This window comes from Musca domestica, unplaced genomic scaffold (genome assembly GCF_030504385.1).
Source record: "Musca domestica strain aabys unplaced genomic scaffold, Musca_domestica.polishedcontigs.V.1.1 80, whole genome shotgun sequence".
Lineage (NCBI taxonomy): Eukaryota > Metazoa > Arthropoda > Insecta > Diptera > Muscidae > Musca > Musca domestica.
In genome coordinates this window covers 2,087,836-2,099,654 of record NW_026712410.1, presented here as the reverse complement: position 1 = coordinate 2,099,654, position 11,819 = coordinate 2,087,836, and the positions used below count along the sequence as shown (strand labels likewise).

The window sequence follows — 11,819 nt, the reverse complement described above, 5'->3', positions numbered from 1 at the left end:
GGGAATCCTCTTCGATTGCTTTGTTAAGTTTTCGATTTCAGCTTGAAATAGGTTTGATTTACTTATAGCTTTCAAAGCTTCTGGCCCAGTAAGAGCTACAATGCGTCGGATGCCCTTTGAAATAGCTTCCTCACTGCTTATTACAAATCGACAATGTGGCCTGACCGCTTTAAGTGAGTTCCTCCGCAGAATTCTACAGAAGTTTTTTCTCCAGCATCCACGTTCTGGATTCTGTTCTAACCTTCTCAACAGGGATACCAAAGGATATAACTCTAACTGGATCTGGGTATACGTCATCGAAAACGGAGCGCAGCCCGCGGATGGTTTTGCAACATGCAATTTTGATTCTTTTGCATAGATGGGCACGTTCTGGTACACAAGATCCTTTGTTAACTGTTCAGGTTTTTTGCAATCTGTTCAGTAGTCATGGCAGATTTGCAGCTAAAATCAAATCTTAATTTTTCTGGCACTACTAAGGAACCCTTTTGATCGGTGTCTTTGCCCAGTACTTGTAAAAGGCTGTGGTGAGGCATGCGTAGCAGAATGATTTTCATGGTCAGCGATCGTTCTAATTGTGTCAATTTGTAAATTCACGTATTTCCAACAGCAAGGCAGCCTTCCACAATCCCAATATGAAGAATGTAACCGCCCCGGTTGTACACACAGTCTACCATAAATTCATTTTCTTCTTCATCCACTTTTACCAAACTCCTTGGTCATAAATTTGACCTCCACTTTCAGCATAGAAATTAGTTTTTATCTAAAACAATTCCAGCCTTTTGACCAGAATAAACCTTTTGTACGAATTCATTATTGTATCGTATAGCAACAATTTTTCCAGTACACGAATTAAATTTATATTCAGATTGAGGATCATCTGATACACTATCATATGAATATTTGAAGCTATCGTCAGTAACTGGAATTCCTTTATCCTTAAGTTGGGAAATGGCATGAACGTCGAGATTGATCTCGTCAACTTTGTTGGCACCTTTTCCCTGAGAAAGAATATAGGAATTGTGTTTTGCGGACTCATAGCCCTCCATATCAATTTGTAGACCTCTTTCCTCGGCCATTAACTGAGTTAAATCTACTGGAAAGCCATATGTGTCATACAAACGCCAAGTGACGTCACCTGGAATTATTTTTTTCATCTCCAGTTTGGCAACAGTCCTATTAAAGAGATTTCTACCTCTGGAAAGTGTCTTTAAGAATTGTTGCTCCTCCTCGTTTATAATGTCAACAATATGCTGAGGATCCTTTTTTACTTCAGGAAAAGCATCACCAAGTAAATCAATGACTGTAAAGACGAGAGTCGCGAAAAATCCTGGTTTTGCGTTTAATTTTTCTGTAGCATACCTAAAACATAAAAGCATATAAGTTATTTTATTTACATTTACTTACAAACAAGCGACAACAAATTTATATTATGTATTAGAATAAGTATAGATGTAGTATATTCTATTAATCTAGTGTACTAATTTTGACTTTCGGAAATAGTTAAAATTTTCCAAACGTGACTTACAGACTTATTTTTATACCATTTGCAAGTCAAATGGCAGAGAAATAGAATTTTTGGTTTTGGTACATAAGAAAACAAAATAGATTTTCATGAATGATTGAATCGTATTGTGTTTAAAGTTTTATTGAAAAACTGAAAAAATATGTATTCCAATTTACAAATCGTATGAATACAAATTCAATGCATACAAGATATAATATAACAATTAAAAGTAGTGGTGTAAAAGGTAGTTTTACATTCAAATTACAACACTCTCCCCTGAATGTAAACTCTTTTATTAAATTAAAGAAAATGTTATTTTGTTTTACAAAAGACCAAACCTATTTCTAAAATATTATAATTTTTGACATGGTAAAGCTTTTGTAAAAAACATCTGCCAACATTTCGTTAGTAGAAATGTACTCGAATGCTACTTCTTTTTCATCGATTTTTTGCCTTATAAATGATGCCTTTATGTCGACGTGTTTAGTTCTATTAGAATAATTATTGTTCATTGCCACATGTAATGCTCCTTTATCACAAAATATTTTCATGGTCTTCTTGGCGTCAGGACTTTATTTCCTTTTCTAATCGTTTTAGCCAGACTGATTCTTGTATAGCCGCTGTAATTGACATGAATTCTGCTTCAGTTGATGATAGCGCTACTGTCTTTTGCTTTTTAGTTGACCATGATATTGCTGCGGATTGATATACAAATATATATCCAGTTGTTGATTGCCGGTCATCAATATTACCAGCCCAGTCGGCATCACAGTAACCAGTAATTGTATTATCCAAATTTGGTTTGTATACTAGGCCTTTCTCAATTGTTCCTTTAAATATCGCATGACACGCTTCGCCGCTTCCCAATGAGCTCTCCCTGGATTAGTGCTATATCTACTTAGCATATTTACGGCATATGAAATAACAGGACGTGATACTTGTGCTGCAAATAATAAGCACCCAATAGCTTGCATATAGGGAACCTTCGACATTTCCTGTCTTTCCTCTTCGTTATTTGGGCTCATTGACATTGATAACTTCTGGTTAGAATCCATCGGAGTAGAAACTGGATTGCAATCGCTCATTCCAAAACGGTATAAGACATCATTGATATATTTTGTTTGATCTATTTTTATAATGTCCTGATTTCGACTTATTTTTATTCCAAGTATTGTAGACACCTCTCCCATATCTTTTATTTTAAATATTTTGGAAAGCTTCTTCTTCATATTTCTCAAAATCTTGCTATTGTTGCAGAATATGAGGACGTCATCAACGTAAATTGCGACATACAATTTATACCCATTCTTCAAGTCGTGGTATATACACTGATCGACTTCACTGCGTACAAGTCCCATTTTAATAAGTTCTGAATTTATCGTCTCATTCCAGACTCTTCCAGATTGCTTGAGACCGTATATTGACTTTTCCAGTTTACAAACTTTTTTCGTGCCATCAGAAAATCCTTCAGGTTGCTCCATATGAATCACCTCTTTGAAATTTCCGTTAAGATACGCGCTTACGGCATCCATTTGATGAATTTTCATACCATCTTTTGCGGCCAATGCAATTAAATATCTTATAGAGTCATACCTGATTACTGGCGAAAATGTTTCATTATAGTCAATACCCTCTCGTTGACTAAAACCTTTAGTCTTGCTTTCCATCTAATGTGGCTTTCGTTTTCATCACTCTTTGTCTTGAAAACCCACTTCGATTTTATAGCCTTTTCATCTGGTGGTAGTTTAGTCAAAATCCATGTATTATTCAGCTTCAATGATTCAATTTCATCTTCCATTGCACGTTTCCATTTATTAGCATTATCCGACGACATTGCTTCTTTATAACTTGTTAGATCATTTGAAACGAAATCAATGGCACAGAATGATGACGAATTTTGGTTTTGATTTGCAATACACTCTGATCTCCGAATTTGTGGTTCCTCCACACTTTCTTGCCTGTAGCTTCTGCTAGGAGTCCATGCACGATTTTGTGCGCTGACTTCACCGCTATTTGATGGCCAATCTGTTTCTAAATACACGCTGTCTGTATCGGATTTCTCAGCAGGGGTTTCATTCGGAGTTAGAGATTCTTCAGATGAATTTTGCATACTTGGATCATTAGCTATTACGGAAGGTGTTGATTCATTAAGATTGTCTTGATAATGGGATTCTCTCTCCCCTGAATCAGCGCTTTCGTTTTGCAATAATTCTGGATAATAAAAAGTCTTCATTTCTTGGCTCAGTTTTGTTGACTTTCCTGTTCTCCATAAATGTTACATCACGACAGATTATTATCTTGCTATCCTTGGGACTAAACAAGCGGTATGCCTTGCTTTCGGCACTATATCCCACCATTATGCATTCGGTTGACTTCGGATCTAACTTCGATCTTTTATCTTTCGGTATGTGTGCAAAAGCAGGACAGCCAAACACTCGAAGGTACGATAAATTTGATTTTCGACCGCTCCATATTTCTTCTGGACATTTCTTTTGTTGTCGACATGGCACTCGATTTATGAGATATGCTGCAGTAACTGCTGCTTCAGCCCAGAAACGATTATCTAAGCCACTATCGATGAGCATACAACGGACCCTTTCAATGATTGTGCGGTTCATACGCTCCGCTACACCATTTGCTCCGGGGTGTATGGACACGTCTTCTGATGTATAATGCCTTTTTCTTTGCATAACTTCTCAAATTGGCGATTAACGTATTCTCCACCATTGTCTGATCGGAAAATCTTTATTTTTTTTCCAGTCTGGTTTTCAGCCATATTCATAAATTCCACAAATTTTGAAAACACTTCAGTCTTACTTTTTATGAGATATGCCACAACTTTCCTAGAGAAATCATCAATGAAGGTTACAAGGAAACGTGTTCCAGAAAACGAGCACTGGTTCAACGGACCAACAACATCAGTGTGTATAATTTGCAAAAGTTCTGTAGCTCGTGTACCATCTTCTTTATTAGGTTTTCGGCATTGCTTTCCTTGTAGACAGATTGTGCATGTACCATCTTCTTTCTCCGAAAAATTTAATCCAAAGTTGGCTTCTTTAACATCTTTGAGTTTCGAATGGCAAATATGACCCATTCTGCGATGCCACAATTCAAATTACCTGAAACAGCAAATACTTTATCTTTCGAGTTTTCAGATTCACATTCTAATCTGTATAATTCATTGCGCATCTTTGCAAAGCTATAACTTTTCCTTGCTTGTTTCGGATTTTGCAGGAATCGCCCTCAAATATCACAGACTTGTCACCTTTTGTAATTTGCCGCACGGACAACAAATTTGTACAAAGATTTGGAACAAATTCAACGTCCTTGACAATTACATTCTTTGTCCCATCTTTACCAGAAACTTTCAGATCGATGTCGCCAATGCATTCAACTTGAAGTTCTTCCTTATTTGCAACGATGACTTTTTTGTTTTCTACATGCCGTTTGTTATACATCTTGCTATCATCATTTGTCATATGAACTCATATCGGACGTGGCTTTTGGGAAAGAAATTCCATCAATTGTGGCAAATAAAACTTCAGATTTCTTCACATGCTTGCCGTGTTCACTCTTACTTACATTGTTTCTTACAATTGTAGCACGTAATTTGCTTGTTGTTCTTTGAAAATTTAGCTTGAAAAGCTGAGTCTCTGCCATTAACGTTATCGAATTTCGCATCGTGTAGCAACAGATTTTTCACCATATCCACGGTTAGCTTCTGTTTGGAATTTTCAACGGCCATAACTAATGGTTTGAAATCATCGGTCAGTCCAGCTGGCATCAATGAGGCAGTCAACTCATCATCAATGTTTAATCCTGCATTCTTTACCTTTAATGCGATGATGACCAAGTCGTTCACATACTCCTGAATTGTTTTATAATTCTGCATCTTGATGTTGACTAATTGTTTCAATAATTCCACTTTCCGTGTAAGTCCTGTATCCTCATATGCATTAATCAAGGCAGTCCATGCATCTTTCGCTGTTGTAGCAGCCGCAATGTGACCATAATTGTTCGGATCTATCATTTCTGCCAGGGCTTTTTCATTCAGTTCGGTATCCGGCATTTCTTCCTTTACAGCTTTCCAGCAACCTTTTATCACCAATAACGATTTTGCTTGTCTTTTCCAGACATCAAAATTCTCGCGGCCCCGCAATTTCTCCATTGGGCACAATAATTGGTTGCTTGCCATAGTTTTCACTATTTTTTCAAAATTTGAATTTTTTTTTTTAATGTGTCTAGAGGCCCATAACCTATTGTGTTTAAAGTTTTATTGAAAACGCAGCGGAGGCAATCTTCTTTAGAAATATAAACAAATTTTCATTAGGTAAAATGAGCTTTAACACCCAGAAGAAAAAAATAAATGAACTCCAACAAAAGCTTGATTGTCTGGGTAGTAATTGCTTGTCTGCCTTGATCAAAAGTTCTGTGAACAGGCAATGTACTTTTTCTTTTTTTTCTAAATCCATACCAAATTATACCACAAAACCGCATTTTAAAAGTATGTTGTTAAAGACAATATGATTCTATATTACATTTCATTATAAATCCAGAAACTCGTCAAAAACGGCGCTTTACCGTTAGTTAAGCTTCGTGTTGGTCTCTTTTAGAGTTTTGCAAGAACATTGCCGTAAATTGTTGTTGTATGGATAAGAACAGGATACTGCATGAATATGTCCAAAACCAATGTTACTAATTAGATAACACGACTAATCCCGAAATAAACAGCGCATTCCTTCGAAAACAGAGTATATATGAATCGAAGACCAAGTAAAATTCGACACAAAAATATGCAAAGAATTACATACATCCCCATCTGTCGGTCTTTATTGTACAACATTTTTTTACGACGATTTCATGCATTATTAAAGATCTAATTAATAATTGTTCTTAATAACTGTTGTTAATTTGGTTTTTGTTCTAAAAGCTCAGAACAGATAAAATCAGAATGGTCCAGAATAAGTCTAGCATCAAGAAGGACCCAACCTTTACGGGTTGGGTCCACAGCAACACTGGCATTAGTTTAGTTTTGCTGGGCATCGAAATAGGTGCAGCGTGTCATGCGGGCCTGTGCTGCCACATGCTGGGCAGATTTTCTGCCTTGTCTTATAATTTCTTCCATCCTTCATTCAAATAATCTTCGCTCTCTTTATACTCGACGGCTATATATTCAAAGCCATTGAAAGTTGTAAATGTAGCTGTAACTCCAACCAACTCGGCTTCTACCGCTTTATTCAGCTTATTCACTCCACCTTTATAAGAGCATACATTTCATTTGCCATTTGTTGAAACACCTCTAAATATTCGTCATAAAATTTTAAGTCGATTTAACGATGTCGGTCTGTCGGCGTAGAGCTTTAAAATTTGGCACAGTAGTTTGTATTGCGTCTAGGATGGTCGGTTCGTTATTTTGTCTAAAAATTGGTATTTGTAGTTCATAATGGGTTCTAGCTCCGGTCTCACAACACTGAATATCCAGGTCCACGTTATTCTATAGCGCACATATAACGATACCTTCAAATATTCGGTATTTTGACGACTTAAGTAACATTTTCTAATAGATTTGTAGGAAAATTTGGTATTTATATTTCATAATGGATTCTACAACCGGTGTCAAAACATTGTCCACATGGGTCAACGGTTCGATATTTCTTGTATAGACCGATATTCGGTATTTCTATAATCATAGTCACATTTACCCACGAAATTATGTCAAATTTGGTATTTAAGACTCGCAATATATTACAATAGTCTATATAGACTACCATTTCGGTAAGACCCATATAACGACTCCAAGCACTATACAAGGTGAGATGAAAAAACTGCTATCATTTCTAAGCCACTCGTCCGACAGCTGTTAAAATTATTCCAGTGACAGTTCATTATATTGTTTACAAGCGTACAAAAGCATTTTGGTGAGAATTTTCCAGAAAAAAAGTTATTCGTGATGGAATTCAAGCGTGATAGTGTGAGTGGCTATCGTTTAAATGTCAATAAATCTTTTGTCTCGTACCATCGCTCGTTACCGTGATACTGGTAGCGTAGCCCGACGTCAAGGAAGTGGACCGAAGAAAACAGCAACATCAGCAGAAATGGTTCGGAAACTAAAGATCCGCGCCGCTGTTGCCGAAAATGGCTTGTGAGCTGAACATATTGCAATAAGCAAAATTAGCTCGGGGTAAAGCCGTTTAAATTTCAAAAAGTGCAAGAACTTACACCCCAACAGAAAGGAAATAGACTCAAAAGAAATGAAGTGTTGCTTCGCTTGGCCGAAGAAATTGAGGAACTGCCGAATTTGGTTTATCCGATGAGAAAACATTCGTTGTTAAGCAGTTTGTAAACAAACAAAATTATCGTGTTTACTTGGCAAAGAGGTCAGTTAAAAATGTGCACCTTCGGTTGGCCACCAGAACTCAAGTGCCGGTCATGGTGATGATGTGGGCTGCCATAACAGCCGATGGTCGCTCTCGGCCGAATATTATATTGAAAACATTAAGGGGGGTATTCATGTCTTGGGCACGCAAACATTTTGGCCGCAGACCTTGGACATTCCAACAGGACTCAGCAACATCGCACTCAGCACGCGCCATCCAAGAATGGTTACAAAATGAGGTTCCTCGCTTCAATTCCAGCGCACAATGGCCACCAAAATCTCCGGATGCCAATCCGTTGGGCTACTGGGTTTGGAGTATTTTGGAAAGCAAGGTTGACACTAAAAAATACCAAAAGTGTCCATCACATCAAGCAAACGCTTCGCCGGGAATGGGCCAAAATACCGCAGAGCAAAATTCGGGCAGCGCGTGAGCTATTTTTTTTTGCTTTCATTCAATAAAATTAAAAAAATTTTAAAATGTGGCGTTTGAATTTGTTGCAGTTTTTTAATCTCACCCTGTATTATTTTTTGAAAAATCTAGCTGCATTCTCCTGCTGATCTGACGGGAGTTTGTAGTTTAAAGTGGTAGCGGGATGGTCTCCGAACATAGACAAATGAAAATATAGACAAAGAAATGCTCTCAGGTATTGCATTGACAGGATTTTATCATGCTGTCGCATGTTAAGACCTTCGCCTCTCCATGTAGATGGTCGACAGGTGGCATGAGAAGGCACCCTGTTGTGGTTCTAAGGGTGGCGTTCTGGCAATCTGTTGTGGTTCTAAGGGTGACATACCTGACAGAGACGCCTGGGCCCATAACAACCCACCTTTCCGCGGCATAGCTGTTTATACCGACGGTTCAAATATGGAGTGTGGTATGAGTGCTGGTGTCTTCTGTGATACCCTACAAGCTTGGAAACAACTGTAGCGTATTTCAGGCGGAAATCTTTGCGGTCCAAAAGGCCACAGACCTGCTGATCACGAGGAGCACTGAGGTCAGCGGTCCGGTGACTATATATGTCGATAGTCAAGCGGCACTGAAGGCCTTAAATTCCTTTACTATCAAGTCTAGGCCTGTTTTGAACTGCAGGGAAGCCTTGGAGAACACTGGGTTGTCCATCAAGCTCTGTTGGGTTCCTGGCCATTATAACATCCCAGGTAACGAGACTGCAGACGAATTGGCCAGGCTAGGATCCGAATCAACTACAATTAAAGTTGACAACTCGGTTAAACCACCACTGTGCCATTTGCTACAGGTCAATAACAAACATTACTCTGAGAGAATTCAACAAGAATGGAGAACAAGGTCGCTGATGTCATTGTCATAAGAAGAACGCGTGTCCTTTAACCTAACCCAGCCTTTGCAGATGAAGAACGCCAGCTGCCTAGACATACCATGGGTAGTTTTGGCGCAATTACGTTAAAGATGCTATAGTCGTCTCAATTCGTATTGGGCACGAATTGACGAAGATGTGCGTGACGTCTGTCCGAATTTTTAAACTTGGAACTTGAACAAGATTAGCGGAATACAAAAACTCACATGTACTACTTCTGCAACAACAACAACAACGAAGATGACGTCTCACTTGGTCCACACTGACGCAGCATGAAGCAATCTGTATCCGGGAATGCACCCTCTCCATATATCTTACCGAGACAATCTGTGCGATTATCGCAAACGGATCAGAACCATGGTCCGGTGTTGGTATGGATCCCGGCTGGAGCCAAAAATATACAGAGCAAACATTTTCCCACACGAACATGTATTTTCTGGATCGACGGCATAGAACCAGCCACTTGTTTGGACTGCATGTTACGACGATGAGTTTGACCGACATGACTAGACATCCAGCATATCTTGACGAGCGTTTTCTTTCCATGGTATAAATAGATAATATGTCGCATTGGTAGCCCTTAATTATCTAGTTAGTAACTTTTGTTTTGAAATCATTATCAGGGATATACCTCCGTATATTTTTCATAATTCTTCTACAAATGACATCTTGAATTATTTTCGGCAAGTTTACTCCCAAGTTATCTGCATTTTGTTTGGAAGACTCTGTTTAAGCTGACCTACAACTTCCCGAGTCCGGTCAATCACGGATGATGATTGACACAACGGGCATCTCCTCAGCAACTTCCCTCGGCGGATACCGTAGAGGGCAGATGCCACTGGGCGGCGGTTGTTGTTGGTTAGCTCACTTTGATACATAGGAGACTCTGCTCTCATTGGAAACAATTGTAGATGTAGTAGTAGAAATCGACAAAGATCCTCGGTGATCGCATGAACCTCGGCGTTCACTTGTCGTTTAAAAATTTGAAACGTAAGTACTAAGGTCTCTGCGCCACCCCAAATTACACAAGGTAATTTTGTTTGTTGTGCTCGAAAAGAATAACTCAATAAACCAACAAACTTATTTGAACTTAAAACTAATTACTATTGTGTTTTATTTTATTTTCCTCCTTTCACCTCCTCCCAAATCCCCAGCCTAAACAGACTCCTTAAAAAATTATATAAATTCCTGCTTCGTACAGCGCCCTTTTATACTTCCATCCACGGCAGCGGGTTCTACGACACCGGATTGACCTGAAACAACAACACTCCAGTTTCGGCCAGCGGCTGGCAACTCAGTGTATACATGTTCGTGTTTGTTTATTTTTCTGTATTCGGAGCAGCACATCCCGGAATGCTTGCTCCGTGTCGGGCTTGAGGAAAACCCCGGACCATGGTTCTGTACGGTTTGCCCAAACACCATCCACCATAGATCAGTCTCGGTGCGATGTAATGGATGCGGAGGATGGGTGTATTTTAGGAATTGTTCCGGTTTAACCAGGTTGCGAGACTATAGCGATAGGGACTATGTTGCATTGTGCTGTACCAACGTAGTCCCCAGTGAGTCCCAACCTCATCGTCAACTTCCGAGTCGTCGTCGGAGTATGGAACTCCCCCGCAGTCTCCAGAACAGCAACCTTTACCGCAGCACCTAACGCCACATGTTGCTGTTCCAATTCCGGACAGTGCATCATTCTTGCAATTCAATTGCAACGGACTCCGAGGTAAAATTGATGAGATAGTGGATTTTATGAACCGGAGGAATATTGAGATCGCAGCGGTGCAGGAAACCAAGCCCAATGAAAATTGTAGCTTACAACGTTGCAACGGTTACAACGTATTGAGGAAAAATCGCACCAGAAGTGTGGGTGTGGGAATAGCGTTCCTGTTACACCATTCTGTTCTATACAGACCTATCTCGCTTAAGCTAGTCTCTAGTGACCCATACATGGAATGTATGGGGGTAGCAACCAAGTGCGGAACTGCCGAGGTAGAGGTGCTAAATGTGTATATCCCGCCGGTTAATAGCTGTGAACCGCGTTACTTGCCAAATATAAGCCCACTTTTGGAAGGCAATAACCGCCTGGTATTAGGGTTTTTCAATGCCCACCATGAGTTGTGGCATTTCGTCCTAGGTAATGACCAGAGGGGATCAGCGTTGGCAGAGCAGATTGACTGCTCGACATTTTGCCCGGTAAACGAGAGAGTTTACCTACCTTCGCTTCAGAGAACTGCCCAATCCTTCTGATGTTCGGGTAGCTGAAAGGATTTTCCGGGACATCATCAAAGCTGCAGCCTCTCGCTATACACCTGCTGGTCGAATACCCGAAATAAGATCAAATTTCCCAGCAGAGGCAGCGGGATTAGCGAATGAGCGTGATGAGCTTCGACGTACCAACCCTATCCCAGAGTCAGTTAACTGAACGGAAAAAGTGGCTAGACCATCTGAAGAGTTGCAACATTGGAACCGATTTGAGTAAACTGTGGGCAACGGTAAAGTCACTCTCGAACCCTGTGAAAAGATGATAGGACAGCAGTCACATTTAACGACGTAACGGTGACTGATCCGAAGAGGTGCGCTGGCCATTTTAACCGCCAATTTGTCG

General features: G+C 39.6%; 1 protein-coding gene and 1 pseudogene across 1 annotated transcript in view; both read right to left on the bottom strand.

The window, feature by feature from the left end:
• Positions 1 to 6: 6 nt before the first annotated feature.
• Positions 7 to 682, bottom strand: LOC131806661 (alanine--tRNA ligase, cytoplasmic-like; annotated as a pseudogene).
• A 52-nt stretch (positions 683 to 734) lies between these two features.
• LOC131806648 (alanine--tRNA ligase, cytoplasmic-like) overlaps positions 735 to 11,819 on the bottom strand; it is a 31,237-nt gene continuing 20,152 nt past the window's right edge. The window contains exon 3 of the mRNA XM_059131185.1: positions 735 to 1,359. Coding sequence (XP_058987168.1) covers positions 750 to 1,359 — 610 coding nt within the window. The 3' untranslated portion in view covers positions 735 to 749. The remainder of the gene's footprint in view (positions 1,360 to 11,819) is intronic.